The sequence below is a fragment of the Gallus gallus genome, chromosome 5 (assembly GCF_016699485.2).
Source record: "Gallus gallus isolate bGalGal1 chromosome 5, bGalGal1.mat.broiler.GRCg7b, whole genome shotgun sequence".
Lineage (NCBI taxonomy): Eukaryota > Metazoa > Chordata > Aves > Galliformes > Phasianidae > Gallus > Gallus gallus.
Window position 1 is genome coordinate 10,232,881 of NC_052536.1, and position 27,664 is coordinate 10,260,544.

Here is a 27,664-nt window from a genome sequence, read left to right on the forward strand (position 1 = left end):
CCTACTGATTTAATGGACACAGGAGAAAACATATTTTTCTTGAGCTCAGAAAGCAAATGTGGTCTAGAAAGTCAAGGTTTACTACAAGTGTAATCAGCTAGAGTAGTGCGAGCAGCTGTGTGCCAACTTTCTTTCACCTGCTGTGTACCTGGCCTAATTAACTCCATTCTTCACTCTTCAGTCATCTCCACATGTGGCAATTTGGTCTTAATGGGCTATAGAATGGGTGGCACTGGTCCATTTGGAAATGCCTTGTGCTGTAGAGCGGCTTGTGTAGTCCTGCATAGGGGTCTCTGACAGCGTAGGGGGTGGCAGTGCTATCTAAAAGGAAATGCATCTAGTGAGTATCTATTCTCTCTTTGTGATTTCTGGAAGGGTCTCTTTGAATTACTTAGGTCATCAGATAAAGGCTAGATTGCTTTGAGACAGCTGTATGGAGCACCTGACTCAATGAACTTCTGTTAGGCATTAAGGAAAACATACAGTGGAATAACCTCAACTGAGCTTAGATACTGTTGTTGTCCTTTTCCCTTAAGAAAGATTTCTTCTACACCTCTCCCTTCCTCCTTCACCTCCAAGTAGTGATTAATCATAACTTTGGTTAATTGGATTTCTAAACTGAAGCTGTAAGTCAAGCGGTTCAGCTGTTTCCCTGCTGTTCTACCTTGTATTTTCCAGACGTTTAGTCTAGATCTGGCAAGGCTGATGGGGGGGGGGGGGGGGGGGGGGGAAGGGAGCAGGATGTAGATGGGCTGCTGAAAGCTGCCACTTTGCAGATGTCAGGGTCAAAAAGAAACCCCACAACAACAAGCCCCAGGAAGGCCTGAGCTTCTGTATGTGAAGCTCTACTGGAAGGAAAAGCACCTTGTGCTGTGTACTTGGCATAGAGAAGGAGACCTGCAGGTTTAAGGTAAGCTAATACTTGAAAATGTATTGAAAAACGTTTTGTAGGCTTGTGACCTTTAAAAGAGATTAGAGCCAGAGCCAGTTATTCATTTGTTTATACCTCTGCCTGTTTACTTGAATAGGTGCTCTGTATTAAGTAAGAATAGCATGCAATTAGCTTTTCTCTCCGGGATTTCATAAAAATTTTTCAGAGGCAAGTCATGTGTTTGATCACACCTACCTATTCCTTGGAGTACTACATGGAGTTGTGCTGAAGCTCAGGATATTATCCAGTGTTATGACTGAAACTGAAGTAGAAAATATGAGAAGATCTGGGACTCTGCAAAACTTCATGCCTAAGCTAAACTTCCCAGATCTCATCTTTACGATGCGCATATTTCTGAGTGTACCTCTGACACCCAGGTATCCCTGTATTGGTCTTATTAGCATAACAAAGTGGTGTTGCCAAACCAAAGAGTGATAGTTTGGCAAACCATCTCAGAACTGCTAGGAGTGGTTTGAAGAGCACGCATTCATCTCTCTTCAGTTACTCGTGTGTAGGGAGAGCTAAAACTTGTTGAGAGTGCAAGGCTGTGTTTTTCTTATTGTTTACTCTAAAAAGTAAGGGATCGTCCCTTGTTAACTCTCCTCCCCGTATATGTAAAAAGCAATGCATGATGCCTCAATATGAATATTACATGAGTCGCCTTTGATGCTGTGTAAGTCAGGCAGAGACATGGCACAAAACCATGCACTCGCAGTGTCCTTCCTGCAGGTGAGAGATGATGGCCAGAAGGGAGCCAGGTCTAAAACAAACTGAAATTCAGAAAGTGGCCTGGAGATATTTTTCACATTTTGCAGGTGCTCTATTTCCAATCAGCAAGGGCCACGTAAGTAACAGCTTTCTGTTAGCTGATTTCTGTCCTTAAGGGAAAGCTGCTTGCTTCCTCTCTTCATTTAATTCCTTTGCTTCTTTGACCTTCACCTGTGTGACTTGCTCTCTGAAATCCTCTTGGGAGGATCAGTGTCAGCTCTAATAAGCCAGCTGTCACTTTACACCGAACAGAAAGTAAATGTTTCATTTGTTAAATGGGCCGGCGGAAAACACTGCCTTTTTCTACCGCCTTTGGTTTCCTTCTGGGGAAAAAGGTTTTACCTTTATGTGACTGAAAGTGCGTAAAATGGATTTGACGCTGCAGATTTAAGTGTCTTCAATGAAGACTGTTATGTAAGGCTTTTCTCTTTTTTTATTTCTTGTACTAGAATGTGATGGGAGTTACAGCACAGATCCCGACGGCTAGGAATTTTCTTGCTTTCCCATTAAGATGAGGGATAACCTATATACGAAGCACACTGGGAATTTCTTTAGGAAGCTGTATAGGAAAGCATGGGCAAAGTAAGATCATTGCATAGAGTTCTGTTTACTGACACAGGGCACAGCACTGCCTCTTGGTAGGAGCTTTGCAATAGACTCAACTGCAAGCAGGACAGCTTTTCTCTGCCATAGCTTGTGTTGGCTTTATTCATTGCTCCCCTTACGCTGCTCTTTGTGCTGATGAGCACAACCTGTGCCTCTCTACCAGCTCACACAGGTGGGTCAGTTCTTCACTAATAAGCTTGGAAAGTATTTGAGAACGAGTGGTCATGTAGAAGCTGCTATTTGGGTGGATTGATTTCAGCAGCTTTTGGAGCACAGTTTTTTGAACACTGTTCAAAAGGAGTGAAATCAGTACACAGCACTGACCAACTGCCTTCTGCAGAGAGCAGTCTTAAAGAGGAAGCTAAGATACTGGCTTTTCTCTATGAACCTGAAGGATGTGTAAGTACTATTGCTTCTGTTGTTTTGACTCTATTTCTTTTAGATGAAATCAAACTAATATTGAGTTAGAACAGAAGTCTGTGAGCCCTGTGTGCTCCAGCACCATCTGGCTCTGACATCACACCCACCTCACCTGTACAATAAGGCCTCTTGGTGATGCTCTTGGTTGTACTGGGTTCAAGTCTCAGGGTAGCTGAGGCATTTCTAGTTCAATGTGCTTTGGAGATGTCTCTGCAGCAGTATCTCTTTCTCTCCTCATGCACTATCCCCTGTGAGCTCTTCAAACCTCTCCCAAGCCTCTACTGTACTGGAGGAGCCTTTTCCAGCAAAGGCTAAGGGACAGCAGGCTGCTTACTGTCATTTACATGTGGCAGCTCCAGCCTTATGCTGAGAATCAGCCTTCTCACTGGTTGCAGTGGTAGGGGGAACAGTTCATATAAAAAGGAAAAAACAGACCACAACAAGCCTCCCCCCCCCAAGCAAATATCAACATTTCTGGTGATAACTGAACTGCACTGTAGGCAAGTACTCTGCGACTGCTAAGCCATGCAGCTTTGAATAGGTGACATTCTTAACAGCAGCTCAGGTCTGTGTCTTGTTAGGCAAGCAGGCCTGTAGTTCACAGAGTACTTTGTCCATTTAACCCAGTGCCCACATAGAAAACACTGCTATGGTCGTGAACCACAGCTTCATATAACAAAAGCAAAATGAATAGTTAAATTGTCAGATCTAGAATAGGATTTGTTTAAAGAAATGTGTGCATTTAAGTGTCAGACTCCATTAAATGTACGCAGAAAAAAAAACCCACAGGTAATCAGCATGTAAAATATTTAAACAATAAGCATCTTTTGGCTTATACTACTCTCATATTAATCTAGGGGAACATACAACATTCTCTTATGGTAAGACAACATGATATAAATATTCGATACATAAATAATTGATACATTTTCAAATAAGTAATGTACAATGTTAAAGATGGTTCAAAGTCTATCTTTGATAAAGATTATGTTATTGTCCATGGACGCGAGCGTGGCTTTCAGTTAAGAAATTCCTGTTGGTACAAAGCATCTGTTTGGGGTTTTGAAGACAGTTTATTCTGTGTGCTCCAAGGATACAGAAACCAGACAACTGAATGCTTCTTGTTTAAACCAATTATTATTTGCACGCTATTTTGCAGAATTCTGTCCTAGATAAAAGGATTTTGTTTTATGTTCTTCCTATATAAAATACTCAATCTCTTCCCACTTTTCTTTTTTTTTTTTTTTTAACTAAAATCCTTTTGGCACTTCTTGATCTAGTTCTGAGCTTAGGACCTTATTTTGGACATTACTAAAATGCACTGGACGAGCAGATGTAAAACATCAGCATCCTTTACCACCTTACTCTCATCATTCATACTAGGCTTTGTATAATCAGTTGTGAGAAAGCTTTCCTGGCTGGAGAAGTGCTTTGCTCTGCTTTAGTGTTGAGGAATAACTTGTTTAGGAACTTTAACTGTTTCCTCCTAAAACTGTTCCTTGGGAGTAAAATGCCATTAAGCAGCCAGAGCAGTCTCTGAATATGGTACTGACTGAACTGCTGCAGTGGTACCACCTGCATGTAGAGGTAGGATTGCTGGGGGACAAGTTACTGTAAAATGAAAAAGAAAACCTGTCTGAACAGTCAACTTCAGACCAAGGAAAGTCAGTCACTGCTTACTTAACCCGAAGTATGATTTTGAAATTACTCGTGTCTTTGAAACAAAGAGAAATTTCAAACACGTTCTGCTTAACTTTCGAAGTTAAACTCAGTATGTGGTTGTGATTTTGCTCTATAGTAAAGATCTAGGGATGGACCTTTGTGCTGATGCATTCTTTTCTATACTTTGGAAGATGGGGAATCGCCATGTGAGCGGAAATTGCGTTTCCAAGTATTTGCTGGGGTTTATACAGCCAGTAGTGGTTAAAGCTTGCACTGTTTTCTCTTAAAAAGCAGATCTTGTAAATTCCTTGATAAGCACTCTGGAGATGGTACTCTTCTCCTGAGTATATACATTCCTCCTCTCCCACTAAATTCCTAGGTCTGCTTTCTCTTTCTTACTCTGCCCTGCCTACCAATCCAAAATATTGTGCATCTTTCCACTGAGGTCTTTAGAATAAATTCCTGCAGAGAAAATGTTCGCTTATTTAATCTGAAGAACCATTTCACATTGGGTCTGTTTACTTCTAGCAAAAGTAAGGATTTTTACAATTATCTTTGTAATCACATGATAGAATCACAGCATCATTTAGATTGGAAGAGACCATCAAATCCAACCCTCAACCTAAACTACCAAATCCCATTGCTAAACTTAATGTCACGTCCACCAGGGATGCAGACTCAAACACTTCCCTGGGCAGTCTGTTCCAGTGCTTGATGACTCTGTTCATGAAGAAATTCTCCCTGATATCCCATTTAAACTGTTACTGGCACAAACTGAGACTGTTAATAATAACCTGTGGTACCCAATGCACCTTGCGTTGACAGTGAAACAGGCCCGTGTACTAAGAATGGGTCCAAAATGATGTAATAGTAAATTGTAGTGCTGATAAGTGCATTGTTGGTATTGATGCATGACGATGTCACCCCTAGAAAGTTTGTTTTAGTTGAAGAGTCATGGTGATGGCTTTGTACTGATGTGCAAGCAAAGAGGAAATATGCTGTGAATTGCCTGGACAATTAGTTAGTTCTTTGCTAATATATTAGTTACCCTGCTGAAATGAGCAGGGTAGGGATCCAGATTGGGTTCAGTGAAGTAGAACAGAAAGAAGCATGCTGGTTGTTGTATTGGAGACAGGAATTACAGCAGAATTCCTTGTCCCAACTAATGCCAAAGTTGAAAGGATATTCCTTCTGTGCGAAGGATGTTGTGCTTTCCTATGTTACAAATGGACAGGAGAGAGGAGTTTGCATTCTTTGTAGATCATAGTTTGATTCTTTCAGTAATTATTTTTAAAAGCAAACAAACAAGCGTTGTTTTAGAGATGGAAAATAATACTGTGATTTCAGACTCTCATAAATCCAGTTATAAAAATGATCCTACTCATAAACTTCATAAGGTACGTATTGTTTTGTCTTTTTTCCTGCTGTTGGTTTTATGGGAATAGCAGATACCCACCCTGAAGTGCTCAAGAGCAACACCAGTTCTCATGGAGTAGCACTCTGCTGTTTGCTCATTGATTGCAAAAATGTGCCAAGAAATGACCCTGTGATAGGACATGATCTAGATAATATTGTTCAACTTAAGAACATTCTTTTTCCTCTTAGCTTCTTGAGGGTTTCCATGGATAAACACGCTGTCTAGACCACGTACTTATAAAATGTGCATTTTCCTAGACTGAAGTTATTTCACAAACCTACCTGCTGAAGGCTCTGGGAAGTATTTCTGCAGAGAAGTTGGCAAGTCTGCCTAAAAGAGGGACAGGGTAATACTTGCTGATTAATCAGACTCTGCACCTCACATTCTGCTCATAGCTTTTGCCTTTCTGCTCTTGGTTGGCAGCTGGTGATATGAGATAATTTCAGTTTGGCTCTCAAATCTTGCAGTTGCTTTTTTTTTTTTTTTTTGGATGCAGAGGGATGAAATTATTCATCTCAGGTTGGTTGTTTGTTTCTATTTTCAACAGAATTTCAGCTATGGCTGTCAGAAGCTGAACACAAAAACTATGTCACAAAATAATAGTAAATACACATATTATAAACAAAGCAAAAACATTGTTTAGTGTTGTGAATCTGTGTACCATTTGCCAAAGGCAGACTACGCTTTAATGAGTTTTGAAAATAGAAACATTAATCAGATCTATTTCTACAGAAAATAAATGAGGCAATGCTTATCGCATGAATAAATTGTTCGTTTAAAGTATCTTTTCTGTACCATGATTACTTCAAGTACCATTTATGTAATCTCTTAATGAAAGGCCTTTGTAACAGCCTGCACACCAGGTATGGAATGCCTCAAAATTCCCAATTCCTTTCAAAATCAAATGCAGCACCTCAGAAAGGAAAGGAAAAGGAGGGGAACAGAAAGGAGCTATAATTCATTTCTTTGAATAATAAGAACAGTGAACTAGCTAGGGGAGAGAAGCCTTTTATGGGGTAATATGTAAAGAGTTTATCACATTGCCTCAAGTTTTCTTTATTGAAAGTGAATTAAGTAATTTAGAGGATTTTTTTTTTTCCAATTTAAAATACTTTTTCTTGTTCTCTCTCCCTTCTAGCAGCCCTGACACCTCCAAACTGAATTTGCAGGAATAGGTACAGGGGAATAGTCTTGAAGAAAATGAGATATAGATGCTAAAGAGAGAATAAAGCAGTTCAAAGGGTGGAACTGACACACTGCACTGCTGTGGAAGTATTCTTGTGGCCTTCAGATTTTATTAACTTGCATGCTTTATTAGTTATTAAATGTACTAAATATAAGCGACTGTAACTCAAGATTTTGGAGATATAGCGTAGAGAAACTTTGTGCCAGATCAATCATTAAGCACTGGTTCATTGCTCAGTGTGGATTTGGTTTCACAAACAAAATGCCCATCAGTGCAGATGAGATCATATCTTCAATTCCAGACAATGTCTGTAACTTATCCAGGTCTGCACTGCAGTGCCTCCTTCCCTCTGGCCTGGCTGCAGGCCTGCTGGTTTTGCAAAGAAAATCTCAGGTTAATGCCCAATTCTCTTTCTTTCTTCAGGAAGTGCCACCTGGCCAGAGAGCATGCAGGATGCAGATTATAGATCTCCCCTCTGCATAGACTCTATTTTGGCTCAACCAGTCTGATTCATTGAGGCTAAGCTTTTCTACAATTTCCAGTAAAAACAAAGCAGTAGTAATTTGTTAGCAAGATTATTTAAGATTTTGTTTGCCGTAGAGTTTACTTGCCTCAAACTAGGTACAGTAATTGTTCTGTCTTGTGGTTATTTAACTGGGCCCAGGTCTGGGACACCCAACTCAGAAAAGATGTGGAGAGGATCCAGAGAAGGGACACAGAGATGACCGCAGGGCTGGAGCACCTCTCCTGTGAAGACAGGCTGAGGGAGCTGGGCTCGTTCAGCCTGAAGTAGAGAAGGCTCTGGGGAGACCTCATTGTGGCCTTCCAGTACTTAATGGGAGGTTATAAACAGGAAGGTAATCAACTTTTTACATAGGTAGATAATGATTGGGCAAATAGGAATGGTTTTAAACTTGAGAAGGGAAGATTTTGATTAGATGTTGGGGGGAAGCTTTTCACAGTGGGGATGGTGAGGTGCTGGCGCAGGCTGCCTGGAGAAGCTGAGGATGCCCCATTCCCAGAGGTGTTCAAGACCAGGTTGGATGGGGCTGTGGGCAGCCTGAGCTGGTGTTTGATCTAGCAGTTGGCAATCCTGCCTGCAGCAGAGGGTTGGAATTAGTTGATCTTTGATGTCCCTTCCAATCCAAGCCATTCAGTGATTCTATGAACTAGCATTTAGGGTAATTGGCAGTCACTGCAAACTATTATTTTACCAAGTCTAATGTCGCTGTTTCTCAGGGCTTGCTGTTATCTGAGATACCACAACCATGTCTGTGCTCAGAAAGAGGAAATACCTGTGGTGTATCACATACTGTGGTGTGAGGAATGACTTTTCAATTTGTGAAGCCTAATAATCAGAAGTGACTAAGGGCAGAATTTCTTTCATTGCACACTGTAGATCAACTGTTAATTTTTAAATGTCTTACACATGTGGGAATGCAAATGTCAGGTGAATTGCAGCAAAAATAAGCTATGGAATATCTAGGTTCTCGTTAGTCATAGGCTATAAGGATATCTTATTTTAAGTAGGCCGTAGTCTCAAATAGTGAAGTTAAAGCAGATGTGCCATGAGAGCACTTCCTATAGGAAGCAGCAGATTGCCTGTGCCAGACCTGGAGAAGCTGTGCTCTGTTGACATTTGTTTGTTCTAGTTTGCTCTTCAGCCTCCTGGAATTTGTAGAGTTTAAACTCAAATATGCAGTACCTAAAATCAAAGCAAAAGTAAATCCCTGCTTTACCTTTTTGTTAGGGGCTTGCCATTTATTCTTTCAGGAAATACGCAATCTGCATATGACACATTGCAAGTGGGAAGACAGAGATTTCGTCATTGCCTGATCTCTGATACGTTTAGTTCCTGATGGCTTCAGTGTTGTGGAAACTGAGAGATATTTACAGATGGATTTGGATGTGTAAGATCTGCAGCAAATATAGATGCAGTTTTAACATGACATTACGCAAGAGGTTTATAAATTCTTCTAGCTTGTGCCAGTGAATAACTAGGGGTGTTGAAAAGCTGTGTCAGTCTCCATTGCCAGAAGCTATAGGGGAAAACTATGGCATAGCCTCTTACTACTCTTGCAGAGCTCATCTGCCGAGCTCATTTCTTCAGTGAGAGATGACCTTTGCATAAGGATGTTGATTAATAGGTTGTTATGCAAACATAGTTCATTGCTTTATTTGTTAACAGATGCACAGAGATATGTCAGTCGTGTTCAAAGTCTTTGATAGTTAGATGCACTGGAGTGGCCAAAGACTTCTGCTTTTTTTTCTTGCTCTATCATGAGAGAGCCTTTCAAGGCTTCGGGGCAGCTAATAAAAACTTGCTCCATTCTCTGTAAAGGGCAGAATCAGTTGTGCTAATTGTTAAATAACGTAGTATTGATTTGGGGAAAGAAGTGTCTAAGAGCAGCATGGAAATCAAACTCTGAAGCCCTGCAGTGAACACTGTTTGGCAGCCAGTCTAATGCAGGGAGTCTCATCTCATCCTTGAAGTCCTTTGCAGTTCAGGATGTCTGTCTTGGGTTCAGTATGCTTGCCTGTGTCTGTGATGTTTTCTTGATCTATTCACATTTTTCCTGGTCTGTTCTGTGGCTTTGCTGGCAGTTGCATCTCTCTGGGTGACGGAGAGGCTGTGAGCCCTTCTTGCAGCAGCACCACTGCCGAGGACTTTCTTTCCCAAGGACCACACACGGGGCTTTACATTGCTTCTGATGTCATAAATCAAATAAAGCAGCCACCCCTGTTGAACTTGTAAGAGCTGACAAGGGAATTTGTCTCGGTGGCTGTGTTAGCAGCATGCTATTACTGCGTGCTTGCCTAGTATTAATGAGAATAAAACAGGACTCGGTTTAAAACTTACATTTTATAATAATGTATTGCTCCTTGGAAAGATGGGGAAGATTTGAATGAATTGCTGTGCTAATTCACTTATACAGTTAATCATGTTTATATGAAAAATAGTTCAGTTTTAAGCAGTTTCTTCATATGTTGATGAAAAATTCAGTGAGTGAGCTACTAATAGACAAATTATTGATAGAATGATGTAAAAGTTGAATAGTAGGAATCTGTTACTTCTAAGTGAAGGAAAACTTAGTTGTGTAGAAATGTCTATGATTTCTTTAATTCTCTTGGATGCCTAAAGCCTCTGTTAGAGCTAGCTGAAATCTTTCATAGGCTGTCAACTTCAAGGGGGTAGGAGGTTCCTCTCCTGGTGTATCAGTTGTACGGTAAGCTTGCTTGTCTTGGAAGGAGATTGCAGTACTAGATACCTTCAAGGTGTTGCTAATTTAATTACTGCCTCTGAGCACAAGTATACAATGTGCATGAAACAAGTAAAGCCCACTCTGCCTCCTGCTCTCTTTGTGAAGTCTGCTGAGCAAGGTGGGGAACTACTTGTATTTAGCTAAAGAAGTAGCTTTGCCCATTCTCATACCACTTTCCCGAATCAATTAAGTGCTATTATGGAGTAACAAAAGTCAAAAGTGATGGAGAAGGCTGTGAGGTTGTTCAGAGGTTGAATAGTTGACAGAAGTTAAATGTGTCTTCTCTGTTGACAGGAACACTTTGTAATTTTCTTCGGATAGTGCCAATCAAAATTCATATTTGTATGCTGCAGTCTTTGCTTACGGCATGGAAATAAAAGGTAACATCAAAAGCAAACTGAAGATATTGCTGTAAATGCTGCTAGGCCTTGCTGAATGTAGCTGTACATTATTCCAGCTCTAGTGCGGAAGCGTAAAGTCTAGAGTCCAAATTGCTGCTAGAAACTGTAGGCAATAATAGAACTAGAGCAAATATAAGGTGTGGTTTTCTTATATTGCAGTATCAAAATAATATTCTCTGGTCCTATGAACCTTTGGTGATGGAAAACAAGTGCTTATGCTGGCTAGAATTCAGTAGATCACTTGATTAAATAAGGCTCACAGAAGTGGACTGTTGTGTTTATTCTGGAGAGCCCTTATCACACCTTTGGGATGAGAGTGTGGGATGAAGTTCTCTTTGAGTGTCGTTACGCTGGTTGCTGCAGTGGAAATGCCACCCTTTGTTCGAAGGATCTGTGCTTTCTAGTGACATGAAAGATGTTTCTTTTTGGGTGGATAAATGAATCATAGAACATCCTCAGCTGGAAGTGACTCACAAGGATCACTGAGGCTCACTCTGAATGAGATTAATATATGCCAGTTTAGGACTTCATGATCATCTGTACATACCCATGCTGTTCTGTGCATGTTCAGAAAGCTTGAAACTCACGGAGAGTAAAGTCTGCAGCATTTAACTGTTGTGACAGTCTCTGCAGCAAGTTCGCTTTGCTTACAAAGTCCTTTGTAAGCTTACAAAGTTGTTGTAGGTATGACAGTTGTGCTAAGATTGTATCCCTATGTGGCACGTGAGCAACAATGTTGGATTGCCTTGTGTTAATATACTCACCATGTTTTGCAATTTAATTGCATCTCCAGATTAATGAAAGGAATCCTCAAAAGTTCTGTGCACAAGAGTTTTGAAATGATAAATGGAAGAGGTATTCCTGCTTTATACACAGTTGATTTACTGCATAGATCTTTCTCTACTGCAAGGTGATGAGGAATAGGTGCAGTAGGTTTGATTCTGCAACCAGAAGTTTCAGATGGTGAACTTCAGTAAGCCAGTGTCACAGAGCTATACTGTGCATGCAGGCAAGGAGTATGCTAAACTGTTTTTATTTCAATAATATAAGTGGTTGGGGACAGTCTTAGATACTTCCATAGTTTCTTTCCTTATAATGTGGCTTTCTGCTTATAGTAGGAGTTAGTTTTGGTGTTTGGTATACCCACGTTTGTGCAAATAATTCCTGTGTAGAACAGTATTTCTGGGGATCAGAAGGCTGAATGATGAGGAGGCAGATGCTTGTCAGCCCCTGTGCTTTGTCACCCTGGTGTGCTGACACCTGCATCGTATGTTAGAACATTGTCTTCCTGACAGCCCTATCACTGTTAGCTCCTCCCTGCCAAAGGGGGCAGAGTCTAGTAGGAGGCACTGGGGTATTGGCAAACAAGCTGTAATTTGCTTTCCCCTTTATTCTTTTTTCCTAAGTGGTTAATTAGTTTTCATTTGAGATTGAACTCTAATATTATTGTCCTGTACTCAGCTTCCCATTTGCAAGATCATCACCACTTGTGCTCTTCTTAATGGTGTGAATCTACTGTTCTTATTCTCAGACCATTGTTTGCCTGTAACTACGTATTTTGAGTATTACTTTCTCACCTCAACGCACATCTAAAGACTTGGTCATCACCTGCTGTGATCCTAGTGTGAAAGCAGTGTAAGTCTATACAGCACGTTGATGTCTCATATTTTATCGTTCGAAACGGATTGCGGCTACGTTCTGTGTCTTTAATTTGTCTAAAAAATTGCTTTGGCCAAATTTTCACATCTTAGAGTTATTCAATTTACTCTAATGGTCTTTAACCGAGAGTTATGTTCACGCAATGAAGGATAAAATGGACAGTTTTTCATTTCTATATAGTTTATTGACTAAATAAGCAAGACAAAGGCAATTGAAAGGGAAGAATAGCCCTTTGCTGTTCAATATCTTTCCTTTTATAGAAGATAAAGAATTTAGTCTAGCAAAGCAGACATTCTTCCTCAAACAAAGAGCGTGCTCAAGTCTCAATGAAATAAACTGGCCTAAGGCATGCTCTCTGTAAATTCCAGGCTGGGCATGCATTTTGCTGAGTCAAGAAGAATGTAAGTGACTCACTGGGCTGTGTGGGAACCAGGACCAAAATCCGATTGGTGCACTAACCAGACAACCACATCAGCCCAGAGAAAAGCCTCAGTTCCAAATGAGCCACCAGGAGCAGCTGCTGCCTAATGGCACTTCAGGTAGGCATGCTGTGCAGCTATTCCTATGTGGTGTTGCAAGGGGGATGTGTTCTTTTCCTTATGGTCTTCCTGAAAGCTTCTACACTAGGTTTCTCTATAGTTTCATTAGGAGCAATGTCAAAAGCACAGTAACCGTTTTTTGCTCCATGCATTTTAATGGAAAAACAGCAGCTGTGCCAAGTCTGGTATGGAGTGGCCATTGCTCTGAGCCACAGGGTGGTTGGCGAGGTTATGAGCAAGCAGTAAAGATCAATGCAGCTAATTTCAGTGAAGTGTGACAAGCAGTGCCGAGGTTGCTGGCCCTAAAGTAGCAAAGCAGGTGTCAGGTTTTAAACATTTTCATTATTCTTCCTATGAATGTCCTTAAGTACTGTGCTGAGCTGGGATCCTGGCAGAACTGAAGCCCTGGGTGTTTTTGCACATTAAATAGTGTAAGTTGCTTTAGATTTACAACTTTCCATTAGATTATCTAACACAGGTGTGTTGTTTGTTTTGTTTGGTTGCTTTTACTTCTTTTTGTGCTTGTATATTGGTTCTCATATTTCAGATTCTAGTATTAGATTGCTCTAGGTATGCAAATGTGTCTAAAGGGCTTTGACGGGGGGGAAGAACTGACAGCAACCAAACAGAAACACCATAAAAACTAGAAAATACCCTTTCAGACTTTGTAGTTCTCTTTATGAACAGCCTATATTTTGTTGAATAAGTCAGAATAGAGAAGGAATCATTTGTATTCTGATCTGCAAAAGAGATGAGCCTGAGGGCTGCTGTATTTGCACTTAGGCTTTCTCTGTGGCTTCATGCTATCTAGCAACAGTTGATCTTCTTGCCTTTCCTTCAAAAAAATAAAAACGAAAAATTGTGTAGGTAAAAACTTGTAGCTAAGAGCAAACCACCATAAATGATGTGTTAGTTATACTAGAAACCAAGTACTGTAGAGCATGATTCTGCTTACATTTCATGATTGCATTACACACTCCTCTATCTTTGGTGATGATACCTTTCCGTTTTGTCAAGTTTCTTAATGCTGTTTTTATGTATTATTGAAGAAGGAACTGGGGGGCTGGATAGCAAATCCTGTATGCAGTGAATTTGTTTTAAAGGTGTTGTTAGCATAAACTAGTTGGATTAAGTGCAAATGACTGTTCAGAATAGAACAGCCTGTAGTCCTTCTGGCTGATGAGAAGAAAGCTGAATCAAAACAGGGAACTGCAACAAGTCAGGCTGTGGGAGCAGAACTGTGCTTGTGCTGTTGTAGCTGTTCTTCTGGAAGAAGATTTTTACAAGTTCATTGAGAGTCTGAGAATGCAGCTGTTCTTCCAGGGAGAAGCAAACTTCAGGCAGGGGAGTTTTGTTCCAGCTTTAGAAACTCTGTCTTCCCCAGCTAATGAGTTCATCTGAGTTAGATGGACTTCAGCTTCCAGTACCAAAAGCTGGGCCAAGAAAGAAACCAGAGAGGATATGATTGTAGAAAGAATTCTAATTATACTTTAAATAAGCAACTAAATGCTGATCTTTTGGAAATGATCACCAGATGGACCTGACTATTTGAAGATTTTTCAAAGGGGCTGAAATTGGCCACTTCTCTTCTGAAAACTCTTTTCGGTAACAAAACAACAGCTCAGCTTTCATTGCTTGCTTCAGCAGAAGTAAAGGGAATTGAGTCTGCTTTCAACATTATGCTAACTGCTGACTGAGACTTTGGATTAATATCTGTCTTCCAGTGGGGCCCAAACTAGTAGGGAGGATAGCGTTAACAAAAAAAATACAGTTAGTAGAGCTTTACGCATTGTGAAATTCAAAATGGTTTCCTTGATTTATTCAAAGTCAGGTACTGAATGAATGATTACAGACACTTAGGAAGCCAGTGTGAAGGCTGCACAGCAGCTGCTCTTTGCCTTTAGTGCTGGGAGGAGCCACGAGGGAGAGACGAGCTGGAGGGAAGCATGTTGCCAAAGATGCTGCATTATTCTTGTTCTCCAGATCATTGTCTCCACACGTGTTTTAAGAAAAGTGGAAGGAAGCTGTAACAGATGTGGTTATATGCTGCCAGCGCTAGGAACCAGGTAGACTACTAGCGTGAAGTCATCTGCAAGAATGTAGTTGAGCATTAGGGCCGGTCTGTGAATATAAGTAATGCTTTTCCATTTCAGGGCAGAAATGAGGCCTTGTTAGCTGACTGTTAGGATCACCATCTTTTTAAATTTTTGTTTAGTAACTTTGCATTTCCTTCAACAACAACAACAAATCCACCAGAAACAACCCCCTTTCATTTGCCGCCAAATTGAGCCTATTTAAATTCATTACATGTGACCGAATAATAGCAAAGTGACACAAAACTAAATCATCACCTCCCACGTCCTACGACGTTACATACCTGCAGTGTGTTCATGGAACTGACACCTAATGCCTTTCCTCAGAATTATAAAGGAGAGACAGAAATTGGACTTTTTTTTTATATGTATTTTTAAACAAGATGTAACAGCAATCACCCCCTTCCTGATGAACCTATTAATTCAATTATGTTCAATGTCTCTTGGAGCAATCTGACCTTAGGTCTGCTGCAAGACCCAGGGTGTTTACTTTTCCTTTCCTTTCTCTTCACTCTGCAGTGGGCGGAAATGCACTCAGAAGTCCTCTGCTTTGAGAAAATTGCTCATAGAATTAATATCTGCTTATCTCTGATTACTTTTAAATTTTGTAGGTGTAAACATGCTTATAACTGCTGCAAGATGAACATCTGACCCAAAATCTCAGTCGCTGGCTGGAAATGAGCACTGTCTTCCTTCGTAGTGATAAGAACATCTGTTTCATTTTCTTCAATTTATTTTAGCTAGGGAGGTAATTAATGGGTTCTTTTTCTAATAATGATTTATTGGTTGAATGGTTTGAGTGATCAAAGTTCTTTGTCAAGTGCAACTTACAGTAACTAGTTCCTAAAAGCTATAGATAGAGGGGCAAAGCTCTAGGAAGAGCAACTGGATATGCTTCTGATTTTGCAACATCCCTCCAAATTGTATTCTTCTTTAAATTATTCTCTGTACACCCTAGCTAATTGTGAGAACAAGTGATTTCTATTTAATGTTTTTCCTTGGCTGACTGTTTATTGTGTTAAAAAGTGAATCCTAAGTAGAACTTCAGAAATGATGACTTTGGTCTGTGCTCTGATCCTACAGAAATCAACTTTCTAATTACTGGCCCTGTGCTGCAAGACAAGACATGAGTGTATAGGCAGAAAGAAGCCTAGCATTTGCAACGTGGGTTGAATTTTCTGTGCACAGAAGTGGTGCTGAGAGAGGCTGTTTTCTGCAGAGATGGCTCATTGTATCACGTATGCCAAATTTCTATTAGGTCAATGCCTACTTCAGGACAGAGCAAGAGAAGTTCAGAATTGCACATTGGTAAACCTGGCTTATCGCATACTATTCTTAGTTGTAGCTCTCTATGGCAAGGTGAGCCGTATTTTCAGGTGGTGTAAGCCAGCTCTGCTCCATGATTGCCATCTCTTGCTGGGATCCGTACTGTCCTCTGGCAAAACAGAAGCTGTTATTTGCTTTAAGTTATGTTCCTAATGGATTTGTGTTAGAATATGACATAGTCGGAGATGTACTTTCTGTTATCCTGGAAATCGTGTTATTTGACCCAGAACATCAGTGCACTTCAAATTTAGCATTTCTGATGCTTTTTGCTTTGTTTTCCTTATTTGAAAATCTGATCCTTGAAGCTTATCTGATTTCTTGAAATGGTTCTTAAATATCTGTTTCATGAGATCTACTTTTGTTTGGAGAAAGAACTCACATGAAAACTTGTTTGCTTGGAATGGAAAGACCTGCTGATCTTTAGCTGTGTTAAGATTGCAGCTGGAGTCCCAATGGAAAATTTAACAGGTATAAATACATATATCAGGATTTTTTTGAGTTATCAGAAAGCAACCATTAGAAAACGTACAAGTACTGTTGGGAGCAATCTTCCAAAGCTGGCTGGACTCTATTTTCCCAGGCGCTGCAGCTGACAAAGCCAACCTATTCAGAGAGGCAAGCACAGGAGGAATTTAAACTAGGTCAACTTGTTCTCAAAGATCAGGATCTGAGTAACTTGAAAATTGTGGTTTTTTTGGTTTGTTTTTTTTTTTTTTTCCCACATAAAGAAACTATACTGCCAAGCTTATGGGTTTTAGACATGTCTATCCTAAATGCAATGGAGTTTGAATGCATTGATTGTGCCAATAGCGGACTGATCTTTGGGTTTTTCATTTGTTCCGACTTTTGTTTGTTACAGGCCAGGTGAGATGTGTCAGAGTGTCTGGCTGTATTCTGTAGGCAGTATTTATTATGTGTCAAAAAAAATCACTGTTACTGTGCAATGGAGCAAGCAGCTGTAATGGTTGATGTCAGTCCATGGGACGCGTCAGTGGCAGACTGAAACATTTGCACCTGTTCCTTAGACTTCTCTTTTTCAGTTTAATGTATGGATCTGCATACTATTCGGGGAGGCAAAGGCCTCCTCCTGAGACACTGTAGCCTCAGTACTGGGGATAATTGTTACTGCTTGCATGAAGTCCCACCAGGAAAGGTCTCAAAGGTGGAGAATCTCTATAGTGAGAGAAGACAGACAGAAAGCAAGCTTGGAAAAAATATCCCACTGCTTTTTGCATATTTAATTTCCTGTGTCTTAAGAAACATGCTTACCTTTGATTTATTTTGGTCTGACATCCCTCCCTTGTGGTTTTTTCCCCCCTCTCTCCCCACTCATACAAATACTTTGCCAAATCCAGAATAATGTGAAAAAAGGAAATATACTAGCTGTGTCTATACTGAGGAAGTGGTTTCCTTAGAAATGGTAACCATATGAAAGCCATAAATGCTGATACCAAAACTATAGTTGAATATATATGGATGTGGGCTCTGGAAAAAGGGAAATGGATCTGTTTGCCAGCTGAAAGGAGAATCTTGTTGCTGCCTACGATTTTTGCCAAAGCACAGCTGAAGTAAGGTTACTTTTGGTGTGTTGTCTGGCTGCTTCTTTTTTCCTCCTGCTTTCTTCATAAGGTGCTCTTAAAAACCTGAGTATGGGCAAAGAAGTCTGATTTTATTTCATATTTTCAAGGATTTGCTGCAGGAGAGATGGTTGTATGCTCTAGAAACATAAGAGTGTGGCTGTGCTGCATGGAACTGTTAAGACACCACTTTATAGCAAGCGAGGGGCACACATTTGCTCTCCTTTCAGGTACTACAGCCCCCATGGCCTGGCTAAAGCACCACGTTAATTAGTCTTGCACCTCAGCTGAGGGATTCAGGATGGTATCTGTAGGCTTATGCTGACTGATGTTTGGAAGGTAAATTGGTTGCTGCCAGTTTGGAGCTTCCACATGCATCGCTTTGTATGACATTCCTCTGCTGGTAGAATGCTATTGGAATAAACATCCCTGTGTTTCAGTTGGTTTTGAACGAAAAAGGGATTTCCCTTTAAAAGCTCTGCTATCCTTCTAGCTAATAGATTTCTTTTAAAGATAGATTTCTTTTAAAGCATTAAGGAGGAATGAATATACAGCAGTCACAGAAATGCACTGGAGGTTGCCAGCTAATAGGGATGATGTAGAAAGCAGAACTGATTAGAACTACAGAAAATGGGGTATTTACTTATAGGAAATTGAGCCCTTATGCAAGATTTTGTAACTTCTCAAAATATACATGATTTTAAGCACTTCTGGAAAAATCATTAAAGAAAGGGAAGGTTGGAGCAAACAACAAATTATCATGTTGATTTTTTTTCAAGAGAAAAATGGATTTTCCTTTTTTAAGGCTGAGTAATGTACTGCGTAGTGGTGTCTGAAATGTGCTCTTACCATTGCGGAAGCAGTGCCCTGTACCAGGGACTTACTGTCTTCAACAGATTGATGTGCAAATCTGGAAGTTTAGGGTGCAAGAAGACTTAAGTGTCATTTTTTTTCTTAGTATATAGACCAAATCATGGTCATTTTCAATATAAGTACCTCCCCGTCGCAGATTTTTCTTTCCTATCTGCTTTCTTGCATCCTTTTGTTTGACCGTTCTTGCTTCTCTTCCCATTCCTATCTCCTAAGTGTATGACAGAGGTGAATATTCATAGGACTTTTGAGAAGAAGGTGGCCTCTGGCTGCTGAGGAAGAAAATGCTTTTTTACTTTGAAAAGAAGAAAAAGCTAGCTTTCTGCTTTCACAGATGTATTAAGCAGCTCCTGACATTGTGGGAGACCTGGAAAACCTCAGGGAGAGGTTCTACTTCATGCTTGGTGCCATTAAAAACGCTGTGTGTATACTTGAGATAAACACGTATGAATTATGAAATGAGGGAGAGGGTCCATTATGGGATGGCATACCCAATGCCTCATGGAAACGTGTCCTGTTTCTTTATTTAGCTAAGTATTACTCTAGCTAGAAAACAATGTCAATTAGTTTGAGGAAAAACCTCTCAAACAAAGCTTGATGTTATGGGAGCGCATCTAGGCTCACTAAGCATCATGTCATTTTCTAGCTGATGTGTATGTCTGACCCTTAATGTCTGTTAATTGTAATATGAATGAGAATGCAGGGCACCTGCATAAGGTAGAGAGAAACTGCACCGTGTTTTGCTATAATTGTACTCTGTGTTCAGCCTCTTAGCAAGGGCTGTCCAAGTGTTTTGGAAATGCTGCCTGTGAGCCAAATTTATTTGAAGCAGTTAATCTGTTAGTTTTGGAGAAACTTCTGTGTGACTGAGACAGCAGGGGATGGCAGCAAAAGAGATGGGGACACAGGAGCTGCAAGTCCCTGTGCCTCGATTTTCCTCTCTGTGCCAACTGAAAGGGTGATGTCAAGTGACCCATCCTTGGCTAAGTTGTTCCTTCTGCAAGTTACGCCTAAATTTTCTTGGCAATCACACCAGCTCCATTCTTGGGTCACACTCACTCCAAATGCGAGGGACCTCTGCACCCAATGACAGCCTGCTCTGGGGGAAGGGTTTGTCTGCAAAGAGCCGGGGGAAAGACTGACTTCTCCAGCTCATTTCTTCTGGCCGTGGTCACTCAAAGCAGCCTGTGCTGAACAACTGTTCAGAAATATGTATACTATTTTGTACACTCAATATTTCATTTGTAATCCTGCTCAGCATAGCTATGATGGGTAGCAGCTTTATTGGCAATGTACCTTGAATGTCTCAGTTGCTCTGGGCTTGCTATTTGGCTGTTCAGGGGGTTTCAGAATTATAGAAGTGTTTATTATTAGGTGAAGCTGTCTGCTTTAGTGAATTAAACTATTAAAAATGTGGATCCAAGTTCACATTATTCCTGTTTGCTTTTTATTTATCTGGTTTTTTTTTTTGTTGTTTTTTTGTTTTGGCTTTCTGGGTGATTTGAAGGGCTGTGCTATCTTTTTACTACTCTGAATTTCTTAGTAAATGAAGAATTTGGCTTGCAATCTGGCTTAAGTCAGTGCCTTTCAGACAGGTAGTTTTTCAGCCAAAAGTAACTGTGGAACTTTTTAGAGGATCATCACATACTTAAAGAATGCAAGCCTGGGCCACTTGTGCAGAGGAGGAATGTCAGCAGATATAACTGTGTTTAGTCTGAGAGCAGGACGGGGAGCAGGCAAGGCATGTAGGTAAAACAGAGTTGTCCGCTCTGGAGGCTGAAGGACCAGAGTACAACTTGCTAAGGCCTAGAATTGTTACTAAAATAACTTGTATTACAACATCCCCTAAAAAGGCCTTCAAATAGACAGGATTTCTGAGTTTCTGTGAATAGTGGGATAGGTGTGCTTGGTGAGAATTGGCATAGCATCTGTTGTTTAAAGCCACTGCAGATTTCAACTAATATTTGATTAAAATATATTTTGCTCTGAAGGGGCTGGGACTTAAAAGGTGATAAATACTTCATAAGTAGGGGAAAGTAGCTAGCAAAATAAGTATCAAATTGCAGACAATAGCCCCTGGGGCCATTGAAAAGCAGATGTTCCTCAGGAATTCAAGAGCTGTGTGTAGGTCTTCTGAAAAATCTGGCCAGTGCTTTTGCATAGGTGGCACCAAACATCTGTTAAGTTCCCAGTAGTCCAGCAGCAGTAAACTGATTCTGTGCCTAAGCCCATTGCCCTTGACAGGCTGGAACCCTTTGCTTGTGGAGAAACATGTAAATACATATGAAGAACAGAAGGCATTACATTGTATGAGCAGCTTTAGAGGAGATGAAGCAAAGGAAAGCTAAGTGGTCGATTCTGTAGCCATTCAAACGTGTACTTTGAATATAAAAGCTGGCTACAGTTGTGTTTTCTGTAGTGTGATGCTCACAGTCCCTGGGGCAAACTTCACTTGCTGGCATAGGCAAGTGCAACTTCCATTAAAATTAGTAGGATCTGTGTCTGCTGAACTTGGCCCTCTGCCTAAGGAAAATTAAATGCATTGGCAAGTTAGCCAGTGTTCTCCTCTTTGGGGTGCCTGGTACTTGTTCTGCAGTGATCCAGATTCATACAAGATAAACTCCAAAAATCAATGAGCTAGGAGGGCTCAGGCACGATGCCTGTTCATTTCTCCCCTGTCTTTTAAATGCTAGCAACATGGGAGCTGTGCAAAGATGGTCACTGGCAGCCTCGAGGCACAGGAGCCTTACTTATGCCTTCGACTTAGTGCTCATACCCACAGTCAGGAGAATTCCTCCTTTAACAAGCTTGTCCTTTATTTGATTAATCTTCTGAATACCTTTCCTTGTTTTGTGAGGGCAGCCGAGCTTTCCTTTCCCTGTAATCCAGGGAAGGAAAAAAATATCCCTCTGCCCAAATGTCTTGGGAGATTCAGTCCTCTCTCTGAAAGTGAGGTAGGCACTTAGTAGTATAAATCCCATTACAATTAATTGAGAGTCAGGACTGCAGATTCCCCAGATCTTTATTTTTTTTTAAAGGAGATGTGGTTTCTTAGGTGCCAGGTGGCATGTGTTTAAAGAAAGAAAAAGCTCCTTGTGCACAACTTGAAATTGTGCTTACATAGAAAGCAGTTCTACAAGATGCTGCCTAATGGCACTCCCTGTGCTGTGCAATCACTGACTTCTGAAGTAGGCAGAATTGTATTATGTGGAGTTGCAACATCAGTATCTCTTAGAATGTTTACAATAACATCGTGACGGCGATGAGTATTGTGGAGTGCATTTTCTTGCTGTGGATTAAACAATTGATTCTGAAAGATTAAAATGCCCCACCTGCCTTCTTGCACACTTCTGTTTTGCCATGTCAAACAATATAAAATGAATGCTGCACTTCCCTCTATCTAATTGAATAATTTACTGTAAATAGCTGTCATTTACTTTAGAGCAGTAGGGGATCATTAGCCAAATGGATGTGAGTAAGTCATGCCTTTAATGCGTTAGAGGGGCCTAAAATGGAATCATCTAAATGGGACCATCAATACAGCATGCTGAATTAAGTCAGAGGCACTTAAAGCTTTAAGTCCTCTTTCTTGTAAATTACATGCTCCCTCGGCAGAAAGGTAATCAAGAACTTGCATAAAATATGGCATCTTTGTTTCAAAGCTTTATTTTTAGTGAAGAAAATAGTACAATTTAGATGACATGATTGGTAGGTATAACTGTGTTTTGGATTTCCCTCATTTTAATTACATTCCTTCCTCACTGATTGAAGACTTCTTGCTTGCAAATAGCTACTTGTGCTGACTAATATTGTCTCTATTCTGTAAATAAGATGAACAGGTAATAAAATAGCTTCTCTTGACTTTTATGAGTATATGACCTGATAATTATTTGCAGAAAATTGTGTTTTGTACATGCAATTTTTAGCAAGATCTTAACCCTTAAATATGCCATATATTTTGGATTTGTTTCACCACTGAAATCACTGTCAGGGCTATTGGGTACTTCAATGTTTGCCTTTCTTATTGGTTTCTCCTGGCCTCAAGCTTACCTCTAGTTCTCCTGGTCTGTTCTCTGACATCCTGGAAGATGTTGGTCTTCATCTAGAATCGGAACCTCTTATTTCAATCTTAGTCGAAGAGGAGGAAGCAATGCAGGTAGCAACTGTCCTGGGGTAGAAGTCCTGATGATGATGATGATTTTTTTTTTTTAAATTAGGGGTAACTTTAACTTCTGTCACTAAGGAGTGTGTTCCTTTATGCAGTTTACTGACTTGCCTTCTAACATCAACCATTCTGTGCTTACTGCCTTGTTGTGGTGAGTGCATGGGAACACGTAGCACTTCCCTTCTGAGATCTGACTTTTCTCTCTTTTATTGTCATCTTTTAGGGATTCTAACTTAAACAGCCTGACTTTTTTTCCATGTACCCCCCCCTACTAGTGAAGTTCCTTTCAGTTATCTCCTGTCAGTGGTAAACCATCCCACATTTTAAAGATCTCCTTTTTTTTTGTATGCTAGACGTTCTAGTCTCATGGATATGAATTGTTCTGTTCTCAGAATTAGCTTTAGTTAGATATTTCAAAATCAGCTCAAGGCTTGCAGGCTGTAAATAAACAAAGCAACAACAAAACCCCAACACCCAAATGAACAGCAACAGGAAAACCTACTCCAAAAACATTATTGTAAATATAATTGGTCACGTGGGCACTGAAGAGAACAGAAGCATTAGATACACCATCACTTCAGAATGTGAAGTTAAGTTACTTGCTCTGTAACTTGGAGAAAGTTGGTGACAAACCTTAGTGTAGAAAGCAGGATGACTTCCTTATTTTCATTCCTTAGCTGTAACCACTGTCCTCTGCTTCCTGTAAATGTTTTTTTTTCCCCCCCTTTTTACTGAAATGGTTTATTTAAAGGTATATTCATCTTGTGCTTTGAAACTTTTCAGATTCTGCTTATGAACTGCTTCCACTTATACTGGATGAGTCATGAGTCAAAAGCTCCATCCTGTCGATCATGAGTAATGCTCAGCACTTCCTTGGGTTCCCTTTTAGAAGACTATAAAATTAAAAGAAGCATCTGTTTTGATATCTTAATGGACAATTAGGTGGCTGGGTCTCAGAACTTATTTACATTTAACACTGCAGAAATTTAATTTTCACTGATGTCCCTTTTCTTGCTTGTATGTACATGTTGCTGGTCATAGCTGTTGATCTTAAAAAATAGAAATAATTTTCAGTATTTGGAACTGCTATGTGGGTGTTGATTGAACTTCTGGGGAGGGTTTTTCACTGAGGTCTGTGATGACAGAAGCTATCAAAGCTGATCCATCCACACAAGTTTCAAATTGATATGTGACATTAAAGTCATGGTAGGGAATGTAGAGAGCACATAGTTTCAAGAATCTTCTTTCATATAGACCCTGACTGAAAGAGGTCACACACAGTGCCTCTGAAGCTTCTGTCTCGAGTCTTGCCCAAATAACTTGTATTTAAATGTAAAGTGATATGTTCATTATCTACTGCTGGTGGGGACTGAATTGTCTCAGACTATTCAGATAGCAGATCCTCCCTCTTCTTGGATGCCAAGACATTAGCACATGAGGAAATGCCTACTGACAATACTCAGTAATTTACTTCACATGCCTGGCCCTCAGATATGTACTGGCATAATGTAAGAGTAATTCGGTGCAGGCAGTTTTGAGGTCCAGATGATGTAAATGTGGAATTGTTGCTAGATTCTTTAAGCTATATGAACCCTGGAAAAATAAATGACATCCATATTTGTGGATGGAATATATGCTCTATCCTCGTGAAGGGTTAGGGACAACATATCAATTTTATTGATGAGGCTGATTATTGGCATTGATAGTAGTGGTGGATGATTGTTTTTTGGAAGTGAGTAGAGTTGTCTGGGGGGTCATGGAAAATGGAGACGTAAAGCTTATAAACTCTCTATAGTTGGTGAACAGGGTAGCGTTGGTAAAATGACCTCTCAGGAGAGAGTTTAGAGTTTGCTTTGCAACGCTTGTCCTCTTCTTGTAAATGGGAAATAGTTTGCTCCCATATATTGCATGTAACAATATAAATGAGACTTCAGTCTTAAGTTTTAGGTCAATGGATTAGCCTCAGCTAAGTTTTGGTGTGTTTCCACTGAAATGGTCAACACCAGACTTCTGGAAATGGAAATTCAGGAAGAATTTTCATGCTCAAAAATGTCTTTTAACTCCACTCCATGGAGGGTTGGTAGTGTACAGACTCCCAGTGGAAGGGAGTGACCAGACTGTTTTTAAGATGATGCTACCGTATATCTGTTTTAACTTTCAGTGAAGCATTAGCAAGGAAGTTCCGTGGCATAGCCACAGCAAGAGTATATATAGCAATATATATAGCAAGAATATAGCAAATCTTCAAATCTTCTATAGCAAGAATAGGAAGGCTCAAGCCAAAATTGTGGATAAAAGTTCAAGGTCGTGGTGATGTTTTTCTATGTGGAGGAAGAATAGTCTGAGATCTAAACGCTTTAAAGCTTAATAATTAGGAATTCCTTGAATTTGTCTGCTTACAGAAAAAGCTTGGCTCTGAAACCTTTACTTCCAGCTAATTCTGGTGTATGTTTCTCTACTTGTGCCATCACAAACTATTAAAAACTCATGATAATTAGGAGACATATTTATCAAAATATTAGCTATCTTTTGCAATGAGACTTGTACAACTTGAAAGAAAAAAATAAATTATCTCTTAATATCACTTTTTTAGAAAATGGTGAAAACATATAATAGAGCCATCCTGGAACAGTCAATGAAGTATTTCATCTTGTACTCAAAACTTGTTTGCCAGTTCCTTTGTGTAATAAGCTACCGAACATCAGCTGAGCAGTGCTGTCAATTTCTGTAGTTCTGCTGATACATCAGTTGCTGGAGTCTAGCAACTTGCTATGTATTTGGGAGTTACGAATGAGAGAGAAGATATAGGCCATAATTTGTACACCTTCCAAATCTAAAGCAGTGCTTCTACACAATCACTTTTAAAATGAAAACATACAAAACTCTACTAGCTTTCCTTGGCCCTTCAGTTTAGAGGCTCAGGTTTTAGTACAGAAGGATAAAAGAAAACAAACAAAACACTAGACAACACCATCTGAACTTTGGTTGGTCCCCTGGATCTCAACGGTTTTTGAGTTTGACAGAGACTGAGTGCTGTACATTGCTTTGAAGTAGGTTTTGCACTTTTCTCTCCAAGCTATTTCCAAAACAGGGCTTGATCTCTAGCTTAAGTCTAATGTGCATAGGCTGGCAAGTTCCTCTGAGCCTCTAGATCCACTAGGGGCTTCCTGATGTGGTCTGGCTACATTATACCTGTCCCTGAGATGCTGAATATGGGAGTGATTCTACAGAGCAATTTGTTCTACTTCTAGTACTTCTGAGGATTCCCTGTCTGCATTGTTATTGTAAGTTTTTGGCCCCTTCACATCACTCTTTGTGCAGGATGTAGGGAGAAAATGTTTAACTGGATACTCTTCGTAGTGGTTCAGAAATATAAATGCAGCAGTTTCTAATTTAGTAAAAGAAGAAGAGAAAAATCCCACTGCTGCTTTATTGCTTGAGTTCTGTGTAGAATTATAATGGATAGGCTACAGACTTCTGCTGACATACAGTCTGAGGGAGTTAATTGGAGTTATTGGAGGAAAAAAAACAATAATAATGTTCAAATCTTGCTGTGTGCTAAAACATTTGTGGTTTTTTGTACACAGGCACAAGCTTACTGCTGCTTTTTTCAGCTTGTAGGAAGTTTGTGATACTCTAGTGAATTTGTCTCCTTCTAGAAAAGAGATTCTTTAAGGCAATTAGCACGAAGATAGCAACAAGTGTGTGAACCTGTACCAGGCTAAGTTGGCTTCCTTGTTTCTGTGTTCTGTTAAAATAACTCTGATTGTTTTTCTTCCATGCTAACTTTTCCATAGATCTCTAATGTCCTTTTGTTTCTCTTACTCAATATGCAGAAGAAAACAGGATGGTAAATTTTAGTGATAGAAGTAAGAAGTTTATTAATAATTAAAATAGAGACTGCTCAATAACTAGAGAGAGGTGTTATTTGATTTCTGCATTTAACTTTTACGTAAACGTGCATTTATCAGACTAAAAGTTGGTTTTAAGATGTTCAGAGTTGTGTCAACAAAAGGAATCGGATGTTAACTCTGCAAAATGGAAAAAATGGTTGCTGGCAAATATTGTGAAAATACCACCATTGTTTACCATGTAATGCCTTGTAATACTTCCAATAAAGACTCTGGAAGTGTGGGCTGTGACCTGAATTAATAATATTGTTTTGCTCATCTCTGTTTAAAATGTCAGATATATATATATATTTTTTTCTGTAAGGGAATATCAATATAAGTAAAAATGTCTTCCAGACTTCCTGTCTGACTAACTGAAATGTATATTAAGAAAGATGAAATCCTTTTGTTACAGAAAATGGATTGTAGACAGAGATGTGCAGATGTTACTGTCCTCTTTCCTTGCAGCAGGCAAGTTACTTTTACATGTCCTTATTCTTTTCCCTTTAATGAAGCTGTTAAATACTAGGTTATCATATTCTCCTGGTACAAAACTACAGGATTGGACTGTGTAATAGTTGGCTTCAATTAAGTCACTTAATTTCTGTTTCTTCATTTCCTACCTGAAGAGAGAGATGGTTTTATTTTCTCTCTTCTCATTTCAAGCTCAACTGGGACTCTTTTTCTGTTTGTAGGGGGAATAGCTGTAGTTATAACACCCTTGTACCTAAAAGGCCATGCTTCCAAAATATATGTAAAACTGCTGTTCTCTGTGGACGTTTATTCTGAGTAGCAAAGCCAACACAAGGAAGTGGGACTTTGCTTGAGTGAGGTGAGGCCATGGAGTAAATAGAGTTGTTGTCCAAGTCTAACACATTCAGTAGGAGAATC

The 27,664-nt window shown here is 39.9% G+C and overlaps 1 protein-coding gene across 1 annotated transcript in view; it reads left to right on the top strand.

The window, feature by feature from the left end:
- The first annotated feature begins 12,681 nt into the window (after window positions 1-12,681).
- INSC (inscuteable homolog (Drosophila)) overlaps window positions 12,682-27,664 on the top strand; it is a 105,269-nt gene continuing 90,286 nt past the window's right edge. Inside the window, exon 1 of the mRNA XM_046941998.1 lies at window positions 12,682-12,852. Coding sequence (XP_046797954.1) covers window positions 12,813-12,852 — 40 coding nt within the window. The 5' untranslated portion in view covers window positions 12,682-12,812. The remainder of the gene's footprint in view (window positions 12,853-27,664) is intronic.